The sequence below is a fragment of the Porites lutea genome, chromosome 8 (genome assembly GCF_958299795.1).
Source record: "Porites lutea chromosome 8, jaPorLute2.1, whole genome shotgun sequence".
NCBI lineage: Eukaryota > Metazoa > Cnidaria > Anthozoa > Scleractinia > Poritidae > Porites > Porites lutea.
Genome location: NC_133208.1, coordinates 8,236,215 through 8,254,225, shown reverse-complemented (window position 1 = coordinate 8,254,225; position 18,011 = coordinate 8,236,215). Strand labels below are relative to the sequence as shown.

The 18,011-nt window shown below is 41.7% G+C and overlaps 1 protein-coding gene and 1 pseudogene across 1 annotated transcript; both read left to right on the top strand.

The window, feature by feature from the left end:
• The first annotated feature begins 4,127 nt into the window (after positions 1 to 4,127).
• Positions 4,128 to 18,011, top strand: part of LOC140946912 (mitochondrial inner membrane protein Mpv17-like) — a 33,955-nt pseudogene continuing 20,071 nt past the window's right edge.
• On the top strand, positions 10,678 to 17,806 carry LOC140946880 (uncharacterized). The gene has a single exon (XM_073395984.1). It carries the CDS (start codon positions 11,006 to 11,008, stop codon positions 17,267 to 17,269), a length of 6,264 nt encoding a protein of 2,087 aa, XP_073252085.1. The 5' UTR covers positions 10,678 to 11,005; the 3' UTR covers positions 17,270 to 17,806.

The window sequence follows — 18,011 nt, the reverse complement described above, 5'->3', positions numbered from 1 at the left end:
AGTACAGACACATGATGGATGACGTGGTGACTTGCTTTTCTATTTTTTGTTCAACATGGGCGCGTTTTTGAAATTTTTTGCGAGTTTGTTTTAAGCAAGTGAAAGCCTTTTAAAAATGGCTTACTAGGAGCTGTTTATAGATAAGAAAAAAAAAAAGAATAAACCGAGACAAGTTCTTGAACGACTTGAAAATCCAGGACAAATCCTCGAACAGTAAAGTGGTACGAGGCAAGTGTGTCGTTGTTTCTTTTCTGCTCATTATGTAAACTATATAGATTCCATGTAACCCTGGGTCTGTTCACTAATATCATAGAAGACGTCAAAATTTGGTTAAAACATCAGTGACACACTCGCATGCGGCTCAGTGCAGCTCGGTGCCGCATTTTTGTTTTTGCCACATTTTGAAGTCATCTGGAATTACTGAACAGGCGCAGCGAGCACTGCAACATGGAATCTATTCGTTAAATAGTCATTACCCAGGTCAACTGAGCCGTGTAAGCCTGTTCCAGGCGTTCAATTTCTGTGGACAGCACAAAAAGATGTGAAAAGAAATTAAAAACAGCATGGGTTGAGCCGAGCAAAGGAAGGTTCCCTCCTCTCTCCACCTTTCCCTCCTTATTTTTTTTCCCAGCTGCTCTGACTTCGTGCCGCATTCCAAATTTTAAACGCCTGGAACAGGCTAGAGCTGAATCGGTCGCTTCATCGATTTATAAACATCTATCCGAGGACTCTCAATCTTTAACCTTGGTGCAACGCACTATTGCTCCGTTACATAAATCGCGCCGAAATCACCGTTTTTATTTTTGAACTAGTAGTACGGTTTTTGTGCCGGCGTCAAATCTATCCGCTACATTGTGAACATAACCTTAAGTTCCCTGTTAGCAACGCCAACAAATGCTTCAATCAATCATGCTATTTTCTATAGCAGGTTGTCAAACTTTCTTGTTAGGGTAACTCCTAAACTTCCTGACAAAACTTTGTCGCTATAGTATCTGGGTAAGGGACCGGTCATTATTTATCACCTGGGGGGGGTCGGAGGATTTTGGGCTAAACACGATGAAATTTAGCCGATCCCCCCTTTAAATGTTATTTTATTGAAGTGATCCCCCCTCATAACTATATATAACTTTCGTGATCCCCCCCCCCCAATGTCTTTGTACCCATATTCACCTTTCGACGTGTATATTTAGTGTTTTAAACGTTCATATACAGGTATAGTATTTCTAACTATGATGTACTTACAGCATAATAAAGCCGTTATCGCGCAGTCTTTTTTTAAAAGTGTCTCTTGACGAGGGTCAAGAGGCAAATGAAGTTGTTGAATGGGATGATGAGGCTCAAGATGAGGCAGATGAAGCAGTTGAATCGAATTTAGTATAGAGCTGACACAGGACGCCCATTCCTGGAGAGGCGATAAATGGTTTATGTTTAAACAAACACGCTTTTTACAATGTTTCAGTTATCAGAAGTTTATATAGTTCACAATTTAGAATTCACCTGTCATGTTTAAAGATGAATATTAGCTAAGTCATGAGCACGTTATAAAAGGAAAAATATAAAAGCGTTAAAACAAAGCTTTCTCGATATAAATTGAAATGCACACATTCGCCAGTGTGACAGACTTCCGTTTTTTAAATAAAGTTGTGTTAATAGAACAAATTGAGATTGCAAATGCCATCATCTCCCAGCAGAATGGGCACATTTATGTTGTATGCTTTCAAACTGGCATTGTTCAAGCAGATTTGAGTGGTCCCACCTCTGAATCCTTCCAAAATTTTCAGTGATCCCCCCTTTTGGGCTCTCAGTTACGACTGATCCCCCCCTCTGTTCTCCTAAAAATCAAGTGATCCCCCCCAAAATCCTCCGACCCCCCCCCAGGTGATAAATAATGATCGGTCCCTAATATATAATCTCGAGAAAAAAAAGGGGAGAACGAGGTTTTACCACAAGCAAAGTGAAGCAAATGTAAAGGATGAAAGAGCCATGATTCTTTATAAATTTTTTTAGACTGCGAGCAGTCTCTTATTTTTCTTGTGAGACACAGTACATCGAGAACACGCGTTGGAGGGGGTGGGGGAAGTGGCGAAGCAGCGAGGAACAAGGGCGGAAGCCCATGTTAAGCAAAGAAGAAAATAATTTATTCGCATAATTTTACTTTTTCCCTCGCCGAGCGTGGCTCCGAGGAAAGAAGGACGACCGCTCGCGGTGTAGAATTTTTTGTAACCGTAAACTGACTTTTTCAGATAAAGATTTCTCTACCGTTTCAATATGGCGAAACTTACTGCCGACTTAGTTGAGATTATTTACTCTTTTGTCTAGCCTTACATTTTGACCTAAGAAATAACTCAACTGCTACTCATATAGCGTTTCCTCAATAAACAACTTCGCACATCAACATATACGAAAACAAACGGCGGTAATTTACCTCTAGTTTGGTGCTGTTAACGGCTGGACAATATTTTCTGCAGTTGCAAGAGAGAACAGTTGTTGAAATAGTTGTTTGTGAAGTATTCTCTGTAGTCCGTGGTTTCGCTGGGATATCAAGCATGGCTTCTGTCTTGTCTTCAGTATTTTCCTCGAGTTTTCTTGAGCTTCGGAGGTCGCTGTTCGTTGATGGGCATTTGCTTGCGATGCTATTCTTACCATGACTAGTAGAAGCAAATGGAGTAACCATATACACACAGTTAACAAAATAAATATAACCCTTAGGCCCGGGGAGGGGAGTACTTTAGGAATTTTTGGGTGGGGATGTGCCGCTGGGACCCTGGAACCCTTAGCCTACACCAGAGCTAGTTCAGCTGAATTTTGCTACCCTATACTGGACTAAACTCTTCAAAACCCCCGCCCCTTATCCTAGATATGATGCCGATTTGATTTTTGTACATTTTTTAGTGGCAATTCCCGGTTTCCCTAGTCTAGGCTAAAATCTTCAACCAATTGATCAATTTCCTGGAAAATGATACCCTATTCGAGACCCAAACGCTCTGTTATATACTCTATCCCAGAGAAAACTGCTTGAAAACCATTACCCTTAACAGCGGCACATACCTACAGCCCATATGTGGCAATACCCCCTCCCCCCTCCACCTCTTTTCTATTCACACATCGTTAAAACCTTGCAATAGAGAAACTACAGGCTCAGTCAAAACTTTTGCAACATTTGGAAATGCCAAAAGATAAATGTTTATGGATTCAGACCCAGAATTGAAGTGAAGAAAGCTACCTACAATATAATCGCATTAATACAACCAACTCGCAACCATTAGACACCTTTTTCGGGCCTGGTAAATAGGGCCGTTCTGATCATTTTGGGTGTTCATTTCCGCTGTTTAATGCTATTTGCAAGCTTGAAAAAGAATAAGACTAAGGCAATTTGCAGTGGAATAAAATTAAAAAAAAAGAAAACAATTTCAATGCAAACGATTCCAAAGTTATATTGTGGGTGGCGACTTGTAAAAGTTAATATGCGGCAACCATTGCACGGAACAGTATCCTGACACAGAATTACAGTACATATTTTTGTTTCTTAATTGAAGTGGGAAGCAACTTGCACCATGTTGTATTGTCGGCGTTTGTTTATCATGACAAATAGCCGCTCAGGAAACAAAGACGTGACGAATCGATCCATGGCTACAAAAGGGCAGCTAAGGGAAATTAGCGACCACTGTATAAGTTAACTCAACTTGGTGGAATTCTGATCCACTCAAAGTCTTCTAACATAATCATGCGAGTCGAGGGATTTAAATAATGTATATGGCCGCAAACTAGCTGCCTCCATGACGGCGAGGAGGGGAACATTCAAAAAACAATTTGTGGCTATGTGTAGCTATGTGTAGCTATGTGTAGCTATGGGTGGCTATGGGTGGCTGTGTGGATGTGTGGGGCTCAGTGTGTAGCTATGGGTTCTACAAGTGTTGTTATATGTGGTTAAGTGTCGCTAAGTGTGGCTATGTGTAGCCATGTGTAGCCATGTGTAGCTATAGGTGCAGGCTATGTGGATACGTGTGACTGTGTGTAGCTATGGGTGGCTATGTGTGGCTATGTGTGGCAAAGTGTGGCTAAGTGCAGGTCAGGGGTCCCCTGGTGTAGGTACATGTGTAGCCATGTGTAGGTATTAAAGTACTACATGTGAACCGGTCAGCGGTACCTCTCATTACGGCTCAGTCGCTAGGAGCCATTCCATTCCATGGCTAGTGCGATCTCCAGCGGATCATTATTAAAAGCTCGCAAAATAAGATATACGGCAAGCCGTGATGAGTATTGTAAGAAGAGATTGGGCGAAATATCAACAGCTGCTTATAACACATCCTTGGAAAACACAAAATACAGGAACAGGTATTGTAATTATTTAATTGATTTGAAGACAAATTCACCTCACTCAAATGTCCGCTGAAATGTGTGCAAAATCAATAATTGCCGTGAAATAAGCTTAAATTCTTTTACCGATCGCGTTGTAGGGGTTTAGAATTATAATTGTTTCGAAACAAAAAATAAGCTTCGGATTTGCCTGTATTAAGCTTAAAGTCCTCTAAATTGTCAGGGTATGAGGATGTTTGGAGACACACTTGGGACGGTTTGTGTATTTTTAGATTTCGATACGCCTCAATATTTAGCCAAATGTAAAAGTCCTCATGCAAAGAGATTTTCCTTAATGGAATTTATATGCATGTGATCAAATTTTAAATACATTTACCCCCCCCCCCCCCCCCCCCATCCTTTTGCGGTCATGTTGAAACGCAGACCATGCAGACTGCAGACTGCAGACTGTGCAGACTGAATTTTTTTTTTACTTGTACCTTAATTTTCTAGTAAAATTTTTACTATAGTTTTCCGCAGGAGGGAGCACCATCAGGAGGTGCCACGATTATTTAAATTTTTTTAGTAGAAGAAGCTTTTTCAGGTTAAGTGACTTAAAATAAAACCCTTTTCGGCTTCCTACAACGGCTACGAGAAAGACATTTCCTCAATTTCCTTGATTGTTGATGATCGTCTTTGGTTTCACTCTGTAATTCAAACCGGTGACTTGCCGTCATTTCTTCTAATCTTACAGATACCGATGTCATCGTTGTTAGCTCGTAAGATTCGGGTAAGACTTTTGTTTATGTATTTTTTTTATTCGATTCTCAAGAGTGTCCCTCTGGGCTGGTTTTCACTCAGGGATCGACAATTATTTGCCCCAAGCATTCACGCTAATAAGTGGTAGTGGTTTGAAACCAACAATCTTGTTCGAGTATCGATCATGGTTCTTGTTTATGCAGCTCCAAAACTAAATAGTTCATTTGTAACAAATGTGTTATTTGTACAACTGGAAGATGTGGAGGGGGTTTTAATGCGCGTTGAACTAGATCCCCCGCTGTGTATCTTAGGTATATCTTATCTTATTATCTGGGAGAAGTTTCAAGTCGCTGCCCTTCTTCTCTTAATTCTGACGCTTACGGAACCGCCAAACGCGTGGAAGTCAGAAATATATTTATTTTTAGGTAGATATACCCTTGATTTATGTACATATTTTAAAACAAGGCCCATCTCAAACGTCTTAGTTTGATATCCCGAGCTAACAACGATGACATCGGTATCTGTAAGATTTAAAAAAATGACGGCAAGTCACCGTTTGAATTACAGAGTGAAACCAAAGACGATCATCAACAATCAAGGAAATTGAGGAACGGTCAGTATAAAAAACGGACTGCAGAGTGCGTACTACGGACTTCGGACTGGGTATAAAATACGGACTAGGGGCGCGATCCATTCAACCAAAATTCCAACCGGTCCGACCGGGAAAATTGGTCCACCTCAAAAGGTGGACCCGTTTTTTCGAAACTTTTCCGGTTGGACCGAACCGATCCATTGAAATTTGGACCGAAATTTCCGAAAATTTTGGTTGAATGGATCGCGCCCCTTAGGTATAAAAGGTGGACCGGAAAATATGGACTGGGTATAAAACACCGACTAGGTATAAAACGCGGACTGCAGACTGGGTATAAAATAGAAATTCTTGGTGGAGGTTCTCTGAATCGAGAGCCTGACAAAAATGCAATTTTCTACTCCCATTTTAGACATGGTCTCGGTCTCTAAAAATCATGAAAGGGGTCAGGACCCGGGGTTACTCTCTTATGTAAGCCATATAGGTATTTGCCGCCCTAAAGGGTAGGGTTTATGGGCCGTTTTGGTGGTCTGAAAACACTTTGAGTATTTTGGTTTGGAATCGGGTATGGTTTTCGAGGAAACTACAGAGGCGTACATGTACGAATGTATTTATCGTTTTCAATTCTAAATGAATGAGAACGAAATAGAAATATGCGAATTTGAAATGCATTTGAAGAATTTTTTGCTTGCGCTCTAATCTATAATATATAATGATGACATAATTTCTGCCTAATCAGGCCTAGCCTGTTCCAAGCTTCGAGATAGTTGGGTCCACTGAATTGAGAAAGCGCTAAAATAAAACGGGAGGAAACTGGGTAGCCTCCTCTTTATCTGAGTGCCTGGAACAGGCTAAATTAGGCCAGGTCTCAAAATGGTTATGGATTTTAGAGATCAGGTCTGAAAACGGGTGTGGAAAACCGGACATAACCAGGCATAACTCCACCAAAAAATTCCTATAAGTACCCCCTTCCGGGGTTCAGGAGCAGGGTGTAAATCATGTCATCATAATCATCGCATAGAAAATAACGTTGGGTTGGATGATTCATTTCGGATATTATTCACGTATAGGTGAGTAATCCTTCCCCCCTAAATACTACTTTTTTACCTCGCGGAATGCCCCTATATTGACCTTCTCGTCTGAGTTCTTCATTTCCTCATATTCCCAATGCTTTATTTGAAACGGAATAGAGGCATCTTTAAGAATTTTACTCTGACTCGGCTAACACCAATACTATTCTTTTTATTCGGTGCTTCTCCGATTTGTTCTCTTCTAACTCCTTCTTTTGATAAAATTCAGAGTTTAATTTCAGTTGCCTTGAATAGCAGCATAACCTTCCTTGTGCGTTCAGTATTCTTTACTTCTCCACATGAGGAGAATATAGACTGCGTGACCGGCTTACTGAATGTTTTTGTGTAAGGCAAGGAGCTGGAACTACTGTTTTATATAAGCCCGCTTTCCGTTTCTCTCAGTTTTACCTTTCTAAAGCTGTTTTTATAAACATAATACGCAGTCCGCATTTTATACCTAGTCCGTGTTTTATACCCAGTTCACAGTCCTTGGTCCGCAGTCCGCAGTCCGTGTTTTATACTGACTGAATTGAGGAAATGTCTCTCTCGTAACCGTTGTATGAAGCCGAAAAGGGTTTTATTTTAAGTTACATAACCTGAAAAAGCTTCTTCTACTAAAAAAAATAAATAAATAAACGTGGCATGGCAGGATGAAACTAGTAAATACTGGTGTTACCCTCCTCCATCGTGCTCACTCCTGCGTGAAAGCGGCACAGCTAAAAGCACGCGCAACTGCTTTTACATCTGCCGGTAAACATGAGCCCTTGATTTTCTCATTTCCTACTCATGACCCTTGCAGGTACACATCAGTGCACATATGATAGTGATGCACAGTGCACATAATGAGAGGAAGCAGGAAACTTTAGTAAAAGTTTTACTAGAAAATTAAGGTATAAGTAAAAAAAATAACACTCAGTCTGCACAGTCTGCACGGTCTGCACAGTCTGCAGTCTGCAGTCTACAGTCTGCATGGTCTACGTTTCAACATGACTGATCCTTTTGGATGCGAGCCAAGTCACGAGCAGTCATCACATTAACAGCACGCAAAGTTTCGCGGATACTGACGATATAATAGTTTGCCAGCCTTAGTACAACTATAAAAAATTAATTAATTAATGTGTTTCTGGGTCACCCTCCGAGCTTCATAGTAAAAAGTGCTAGACAGTTTATATAATACGGGACTTTTTTATTTGTTTGCTTGCTTTTTTAATTTACTTTTTTATTATTTCTTTTGTTTTTTTTTTTAAATGAGGGGTCCAGGAAGGGGGTGGGGGGTGGGGGATTAAGTTTCAGGTTTGGTCTACACCCTAAATGTATTTGTAGATAGGAATTTTTCTTTTGTGTCCCCTATTAGCTTCTTAGCTAACTGTTCTGACAATTTAATAAAGTACATGTATTAAGTCATACATGCAAACTCTCCTGGATTATCTAGGAGTCTCCAGGATATGGCACTGATCTCCCACTCTCCTGTGCGGGTCGCTTTCTGTGTTAGTTTGAGATTTAGCCCATTTTTCCCTCGAAACTTGAATTTTTCTTATTCGCAGGACGGTTTCTGGGGCATCTTTGCACGTATTTAATAGTCACTCACAAAGATTATTTCTAGCAACAAAATGATGATTGCGAATTTTGATAGTATGTAATTCATGTAAGACTTCATATATGATGTCCTAAGTCATTCCCATTGGGGGCTGGGTCAATTTGTCGGGGGGGGGAGGGAGTATAAAAAAGGGAGTCTCCAGATTTTAGATCTCCAGGGGTTGGCATCCCTGCTAAGTACAGTAAAATGCTGCAAAGAAGAACCTAGGATTTAAGAACCTGCTGGCAGAAATTTGTCATTTTAATACTCCAAAATATAAGAACCAGTTTAGCCAAGAAAAATCAACAGGTTCTTATATGTGGTGTTAGACTACATTAAATTTTCATAAACATTTTGACCAAAAGTCTGGTTTTAATATGGGAAAATTACATTACAGTACTGAAAATATCATGTAAAATGCAACAACAACCTAGTTTTGTTAGATTTTTGGTAAATAAATGCCTATTATGAAGGACAAATACCATATATAGCAATATTTCTTGTAATCTCAACAACAGTATCCTTCTTCATAAAAATTTAAAGAACCTAATTAAGAACCTATTTAGCCTAAACTTCCAATAAGTACAATGTACTCCAAACAATAAGAATCTATTTTGCCAAACTTCAAAAAATATAGCTTCTTATTTGCAGCATTTCACTGTATGTATGTATGTATGTATGTATGTATTTTGTATGTGTGTACAATACACTCACCTTTAATTTTGTCTGATGTCATGGACTATTTAAACTGTTACAACTCAGTTCATGATTGAAAGGACTGAAAGAATGGCACATTCAGGAAGCGATCTCAGGCTGTTTATTCCAAGTTGACTTTCAATTGTTCTCAGGGCATTTTTCACTTGTCAGATCTGGCCGGCGGGACCATTACCGCACCAGTCAGTGGAAAATTAAAATGAAATATGCTTTGTTCAGGAGTTTTTTTTTGTTCTTGTCGTTGTTTTTTTTGGAAAAACTATCTCCTCCGTGCACACTAGTTAGTATTTGCGGATCTGGCTGGATAGTTTGGTTAAATGTGAAATTCTCATTATTAATGTCGGGAATCATCTGGATGGTCAGTTGTGACAATTGTAAAGCGCTTTAAGTCAGGTGTGAAAAGATTCAAATATTCCTTCCCCAATCAAAAGACTTGATCACCACAAGGCAAACAATATCAATTATTGAATCCTTACTGTATGCCCTGTTTTATGAAAACAGATGATTATAAAAGCGGTTCAGAGAGAAAATATTGCACATTATATCTGTGAAATTCACCTGGACTTTTTTCAAGACACCTAATACAATATGCATTTCTTGTTTCTGTCATCCAGGATTACACTATAAATGGTATTAAGTTAAAGGTGTGGCTATGCAGGACTAAGCGGAGTGCAATTCAGTGAGTACATATAAATATCATGTGAGTGAGTTAAGGACTACTGATTAGAGATTATGAGCCTGATTACCCCTGAATTGTGCTCTACCAATTTTAAGCTAGCAAGGCAAAAGGGAGCTCAGGTTAATTATCAATTATTGAATGAGGCTGAGTATCATCACCCTCCTCGACCGCCATAATTCTTCAGATGATATGAAAGCTGAATACAATAGTTATTTTATTATTCATTCAATTTAATTCCTAGAAGTTTAAAAACAAACTAAAGCATGCTTACCTCCCATTGATGTTAAGTTCATTTTTGATATTGCACGTCAATCGGCAAGTTTAGGAGTTAAGGGATTGTTCAGCTATGCAAACAAATAACAGTTGTTGTCCTTCAAGTTGTCTTCTTGCTGTTCTTGCTATGTTTTTTAGCCAATAGTTTGCCTATTTCTTGCTGGTGGAATGATGTTCCTCCATTTTTGTTCTCACTACAAAAACAAGTTTACTGAACCTCCTCCCTAGGTCTTCTTGGTTAACGGTTCAATAATCTGCAACTTTGCTGCACTCTTGAGGGAGCAAGGGTGGCGCAGTGGTGAGAGCACTCGCCTCCCATCAAATTATGTGGCCCGGGTTCGAATCCTAACGTCTACGCCATATGTGGGTTGAGTTAGTTGTTGGTTCTCTCCGTTGCTCTGAGAGGTTTTTCTCCGGGTACTCCAGTTTTCCCCTCTCCTTAAAAACCAACACTTTCAAATTCCAATTCGATCTGGAACGCACGGACACGTTTCAACGTGTTCTTATGAACTCCTTAGTGATCCATGGGTAAACAAATTACAAATTTTACAATCAGTTCAATAATGGGAAAATTCTTCCAAATTTGGTCGACAGTAGCTGTGTGACTGCAGCGCTGCGCAGTCAGCGGTATGATGTAAAAGCTTAGCAGCCGCACCAGATTTTAGTAAGCGGCCGCCATGTTAGCCCTTTCTCGTGTTGTTCAAGTTTTTGGATAGTTATCGCCATCCATCGGACATTGTACGGCCTAAACGGTAAGAACTGTTAAAAGAACATTTTACGGAAAATCCCAAGAGAGTATTTCACACGACATTTTGAAGTTTAGTACTTACGAATCACGTATTTAGCCTATCATGTATTTGTCATGTCAGATTGTTATCTCGGGACTCAGGATCCAAGAACTAAGGAGTAAAAAGAATGTGTTGTACCGAGGACCTGTGAATAAACTACGTTTGGGACGTTCGTGTTGATTGTTAGCAACTCCTCTTGTTGTATGTACTACGGGAGGCCAGCCACAATAACAATCGTTTGACGATCTTCGTGTAGCAGTCATGTCCGTCAACAAAGAAGCAAGACCCGAAGACCAGGTCAATGTGGCGCTGGAAGAAGAAACTGATGAATCAAGGAAGCGTTTCCTGACGGAGAAAGGGTATACGTATCAACTGAACTTGAAAACAAGTAACTTGAAAACTAAGAAATGTGAACTGGTGAAGCGAATGAGAGGTACTCTACTGAAGCGAGGTCAGTCAACTAAACTAGTAGAATTTAAGAAAGAATTCAGCGAAGCTCAGATTTTGTATTGCGAATTTCAAGACATGGTTGAAGAGATTAAGGTTTTTGCGAACCCAGATGAGAATGTGGAAAATATTGAAAGAATGGTTGATCAAGTTGGCAGAGAATGGTCAAATTTTGAGTGTGACATTAGATCAGAGATAAAGTTTCTGGAATTTGTCGAACACCACGTGGATGATTCAATCTCTGAAGCATCCAAAAGGTCCAGTCGAGCATCCAAGAAAAGTAGTAGGTCAAAAATAAGTTCCAATGATAATGTTGAAGAAGATAGGTTTCAGTTACAAAAGGAGGAAGCTGCCTTAAAGGCTAAACTGGCCTATATAGAGAAGGAACGGTTACTGAGATTAGAACACAGAAAGACTGAGTTGACCAAATTAGAACAAGAAAGAAAGTTGGAAGAGCTAAGATTACAAAGTGAACTTGCTCAGAATCAAGCAAAGCTTAATGTATGCATGTCAGCAGATAAAGTAGAACTGTTTGATGATCAGGATCTAAACTCGATTCCCCCCGCTGATAAAGTCAAGGACATGGACAAATTCCTTAATTCAATTCCAGTCACAAGTAAGAGTGATCTCTCTCCTGGTCAGCAAGAACCTATCTACTCTTCAACTCAGTTAAGTGGAGCCCAACCCACTTTCAGTCTTCCGCGTGTAGAAAATGGAGTGCACAGTACGTTAAGCCCCAGTGCCACACCCTTTCAACCACACTCTGTCGTCTTAGAAAAGTGTATGGACAAATTAGTGGAAACAAGTAGTATGTTGGTGGCAGCTACTATGGAGCAGAACCTAGTGAACAGGCAACTAGCAATCTCAGGGCAACTGCCTAAGATTTCAATCCCAGTTTTTAGTGGAGATCCTTTGGAGTATCCTACATGGAACAGTTCCTTCAGTGCCCTTATTGATTCCAAACCAATGGACGCGCAGACAAAATTGAACTTCCTACATCAGTACATCTCAGGAAAGCCCAAACAAGTTGTTGATCAGTATATGTTAATTGGTACTGAAGATGCCTTTCAGTCTGCGAGAAAGTTGTTAAAGGAAAGGTATGGTAACTGCAATGTAGTAGGGACAGCCTTTATGAACAAACTGGAGAACTGGCCTAAGATTGGCGTAAGAGATGCGGAGGCCCTAAGAGATCTTTCTGACTTCCTGCAAAAGATAATTGCCGCCAGAGAAACTACTCCTAGTCTTGCTGTCTTAGACTTTGCGAAGGAGAACGTTAAAACTCTAAACAAGTTGCCATTTCAAATTCAGAATAAGTGGAGAGGAATAGTACAACAGTGTAGAGTCTCAAAAGGAAATGGTACTTACCCTACCTTCTCTGAATTTGCTTCATTTGTGAAAGAGTGTGCAGAGAGAGCGAACATTCCCGAACTTGAGGAGCTGTCCAAAACCAAAGAGTTTGTTAGGCCTAGAGGACCATTCAGACGCTCACCAAAAGGCGAGGAGGCCTTTTCCTTCGAAACTCATGTATTGGATCCAAGCAAGAACGTGACTGCCCAGGGTCAAGGTGAAAAGGAGAGACCCCCAACCTGTTCGCAAGGGAGGAGCGAGAAGAAAAAGACCGAAGTATGTCTGTTTTGCAAGGAAGAACATCAGCTAGACGAGTGTAAAAAGTTTGCAGAGAAGCCGCACAAGGAAAGGAAGGACTTCTTCTATAAGAAATTTCTTTGTCTTGGATGTGCCTCTAGCAGTCAACATCAAGTATCCTCCTGTAAGAACAGACTTAAATGTCGCACGTGTTCTGGAAATCACCCTACATGTCTCCATATTCAGAAAACTCCCAAGGAAAGTATTACGAACTGTACAAATGTTTGTACCATCCCAGAGCAAGAGGGCGGCTCGGATCATGCCATGATTGTACCTGTTTGGGTTAGACAAGTTAGCCAACCCAGTAAAGAAGTCTTACAATATGCAGTGCTAGATGACCAGTCCAATGTGAGTTTTGTGTCGCAAAGTTTGTGTGAAAAATTGGACTTGCAAGGCCCACCAACCGACTTGCTGCTGACAACAGTGCAAGAGAGAAATGTACATGTACCAAGCAACCGTATTTGTGGAGTTGAGGTGTTGGATTTTAGAAGGGAGCATGCTGTGAAGCTACCCATGATGTTCAAGCGAGATATCATCCCAGCCAGTCGGTCGCAGATTCCAAAAGCCAGTGTTGCCCGGAAATGGGAACATCTGTGTCCTATTGCTGACGAGCTCATGCCCTACAATCCAAGTGTGGAAATCTCCTTGCTGATTGGCAATAATTGCCCTAGTATCGTCAGACCCAGAGAAGTCCTAGTGGGAGGTGAAGACGACCCTTACGGCCAAAGATCTTTAATGGGGTGGGGTATAATCGGCAAGGTGTGCAAATCTACAGGTGAAGCCAACCATAAGGAAGGAGTGTGCAACAAGGTGATGGTCAAAGAAACCCATGAACACTTTGCCTTTACGACAAAGGTGAAAGAGATTATCAACCCACAGAAGATTATTAAGATTCTTGAGTCAGACTTTACAGAAAGTTCTGCAAATACCAAGCCCTGTTCAGCTGAAGACAGGAGATTCCTCAACATCCTTGAGAATGGTATTGTGAAGAGATCGGATGGGCACTACGAGATGCCTCTCCCTTTGAAGACAGACAAACCGTCTCTACCCTTCAACCGCGAACTAGCTGTCAAGAGATGGCACCAACTTTTAGCAAGGTTTAAGAGAAACCCCAAGTTTCTGGAAGATTATCGCTTATTCATGAAAGATGTGATTGCTTTGTGTGCAGAAGAGGTACCACCGGACCGCCATGGAGTTCAGGATGGAATGGTTAACTATGTACCACACACCGGTGTTTACCACCCAAAAAAACCAGACCAGATCAGGGTTGTTTTTGATTGTTCGGCCCAGTATGAAGGGGTGTCCCTGAACGATCACTTGTTACAAGGACCCGACCTCATGAACACTCTTCTGGGGATCCTGTGCAGATTCAGACAAGAAAATGTTGCGTTTATGACTGACATTAAGAGTATGTTTCATCAGTTTATGGTGTCAGAGGAACACAGAGATCTCCTGCGCTTTTTGTGGTGGAAGGATGGGAATCCTGCAAATGAAGTGACTGAGTATAGGATGAAGGTTCATCTTTTCGGTGCTGGTAGTTCACCTGGCTGCGCAAATTTTGGTCTGAAGAGAGCAGCAGATGATGGGGAGAAAGAGTTTGGTGAAGAAGCTGCTGAGTTTATACGACAGGACTTTTATGTGGATGATGGACTAAAATCAGTCCCTACCGTGGAGCGAGCTGTTACACTGATAAAAGCAAGTCAAGGCATTTGCGCCAAGGCCGGCCTGAGACTGCACAAAATTTCATCAAACAAAAGAGAAGTTCTTGAACAGATTCCGGCCGAAGATCGCGCCAAAGGATTAAAGGAGCTAGACTTGAAGGTTGATCCACTGCCCTTAGAACGTGCCTTAGGAGTAGTGTGGTGCATTGAGAATGACAGTTTTCAATTCCGCATCGAGCTGCGTGACCGTCCCCTAACGCGACGTGGCGTACTTTCCACAATCAGTTCAATCTACGATCCTAGTGGTTTCGTTGCCCCAGTTACCTTGAAAGGAAAACAAGTTTTGCAGCAAATGTGCCGAGACAAGCTTGATTGGGACAGCCCAATTCCAGAGAGTTTGTATACTCATTGGGAGAAATGGCGTCAGGATGTTCTGAATCTCGATCAGCTGCAAATTCAACGTTGTTTTAAGCCGGAGAACTTTGGGCAGGTCAAAGCCAGCGAGTTGCATCATTTCTCAGATGCTAGTGTAGAGGGTTATGGACAGTGCTCGTACCTTCGACTAATCAATGTGGAGGACAAGGCGTACTGTTCCCTTGTCATTGGGAAATCTAGAGTGGCCCCGTTAAAGCAAATCACTGTGCCGAGGCTAGAATTGGCTGCAGCTACTGTTTCAGCAAACGTGAGTGAATTTCTTCGTCGAGAATTGTCTTACACGGACATTAAGGAACATTTCTGGACAGACAGCAAAATCGTCCTTGGTTATGTTAACAACGAAGCTAAGAGGTTTCATGTGTATGTGGCAAATCGTGTGCAGCAGATTCGTGACGTCACTAACCCGAGTTCTTGGTTGTATGTCAGCACTGAACTTAATCCTGCTGACCATGCCTCGCGAGGCCTTACAGCGTCACAGTTATTACAAGGAACCAACTGGCTAACTGGACCCTTATTTCTTTGGAAGAGTGGAACTTTCCAGCCTGAGAAGATAGAAGAATTTCAAGTGACCGAAAGTGATCCTGAAGTAAGGAAAGCAGCCGTTTTCACATCTCGTGTAGAGAGCAGAGCTACTCAAGCCCCTGAACCGTTAACGTCAAGCCGTTTGCGCCACATGTCAAGCTGGCAGCATGTGCTGAAGGCAATAGCTTTGTGTCTACGACTGAAGAGCAAACTGGCAAGTAGAGAAGTGAAGTTGACGAGACAAACGGGTGGTGAGAGCATCAGACCATTACCGAAGGTATCAGTCACACTTACAGAACTTCACGCAGCAGAGAGGGAAGTTCTTAAGGTTGTTCAACGTGAACATTTCCATGACGAGATGCAAGTTTTAAAGGAACTTAAGGAAGTTGGAGAGCTTACTACTAGAAAGATCGCAAGAGAAAGAAATCTAGCCGTCAAGAAGTCTAGTTGCTTATATCGTTTGGATCCATTTCTCGATGAAAACGGTGTTATCCGCGTTGGTGGCCGCGTGAGACGAGCTAACCTTCCATTTGCAACGAAGCATCCTGTGATACTTCCTCGTAAAAGTCATATTACAGATTTGCTGATTCGATTCTGGCATGCCAAAGTGAACCACATGGGACGAGGTATCACCCAAAATGAGTTGCGCCAGAGAGGCTACTGGGTTGTTGGTGGATCGTCAGCAGTGTCAAATTGTATTTCCAAGTGTGTTACATGCAGAAAAATGCGCGGCCCCCTGCAAATCCAGAAGATGGCCGATTTGCCTGTGGATCGAGTTGAACCTTCGGCCCCCTTCTCGTATTGTGCTGTAGATTTCTTTGGACCTTTCCCGATCAAGGAAAAGAGGAGTGAAGTTAAACGTTACGGAGTTATTTTTACCTGTATGGCCAGCAGAGGTGTACACTTGGAGACAGCCAACTCGTTAAGTACCAGTTCCTTCATCAACGCACTTAGTCGCTTCCTCAACCGACGCGGTCCAGTCAGACAGCTCCGCTGTGATCAGGGTACAAACTTTGTAGGAGCGAGGAATGAGCTAAAAGCTGCCTTAGAAGAACTGGATCAGAACCGGGTGCAAGAGTACTTAGTGGAGAACGGATGTGATTGGATACCATTTCAGATGAATGTACCTCATGCCAGCCACATGGGTGGCACATGGGAAAGGTTAATCCGAACTGTTCGTAGTGCACTGGAGACGTTACTTCTGAGCGCTGGCACACAGTTGGACGACGAAGCGTTCAGAACCTTCATGACTGAAGCAGAGTGTATTGTTAATTCCAGACCCTTGTCTACGAACGACTTAAATGACCCAGAGGCACCAGAACCACTTACGCCCAGTCATTTACTTACCTTGAAAGCTAAAGTTGTACTTCCACCGCCTGGAAGGTTCCAGCGAGCAGATCTATATTCCCGCAAGTGGTGGCGCCGAGTACAATATCTCGCGAACGAATTTTGGCTTAGATGGCGCCGTGAGTTTCTTCATAGCCTGCAGGCTCGTAACAAGTGGATGTATCCAAAGCGAAATCTATCAGTTGGAGATGTAGTCGTATCCAAGGAAGACGAAGGACCACGTAACCAATGGCCACTCGCTAGAGTCGTAGAAGTCTACCCTAGCGAAGACGGATGTATCAGAAAAGTCAAAATTGTGAAAGCTGATGGAGAACTTGACAACCAAGGCAGACGTCGAAAGCCATCTACGTTCCTGGATAGACCAATCCACAAATTAGTCTTACTGGTACCCTCTGCAGATGAAGCGGATGTTGGTGATAGCAGCAGGGAGACCGAGGAATTCCCCAACGAGGAGCCAACTACTCAGTGAAGTCGCCCCGACAGGTGTAGAAGACACAAGTGACCGCCTTTATGAACATTTGTTTTGTTTAACTGTCTAGTATGGACATTAACTTAAGTAATTGTTAGGCAACAATTAGGGGAGCCATGTGACTGCAGCGCTGCGCAGTCAGCGGTATGATGTAAAAGCTTAGCAGCCGCACCAGATTTTAGTAAGCGGCCGCCATGTTAGCCCTTTCTCGTGTTGTTCAAGTTTTTGGATAGTTATCGCCATCCATCGGACATTGTACGGCCTAAACGGTAAGAACTGTTAAAAGAACATTTTACGGAAAATCCCAAGAGAGTATTTCACACGACATTTTGAAGTTTAGTACTTACGAATCACGTATTTAGCCTATCATGTATTTGTCATGTCAGATTGTTATCTCGGGACTCAGGATCCAAGAACTAAGGAGTAAAAAGAATGTGTTGTACCGAGGACCTGTGAATAAACTACGTTTGGGACGTTCGTGTTGATTGTTAGCAACTCCTCTTGTTGTATGTACTACGGGAGGCCAGCCACAAGCTGGTTATGATGAATTATGCCTGTGAATGAATGTAATAATTCATGTTATAACCCGTTCAAGGATGAAGATGAAATCATGAAAAATGAAACTCAGCAATTTGTACTGCAGGATATAAAGAATTGCATGGAAAGATGTTTTTGCTTTCTCACTATTGATCAGAGTGCTATGAAATACATAACGTGTATTTAAACCCCTTCCCTGCTTGCT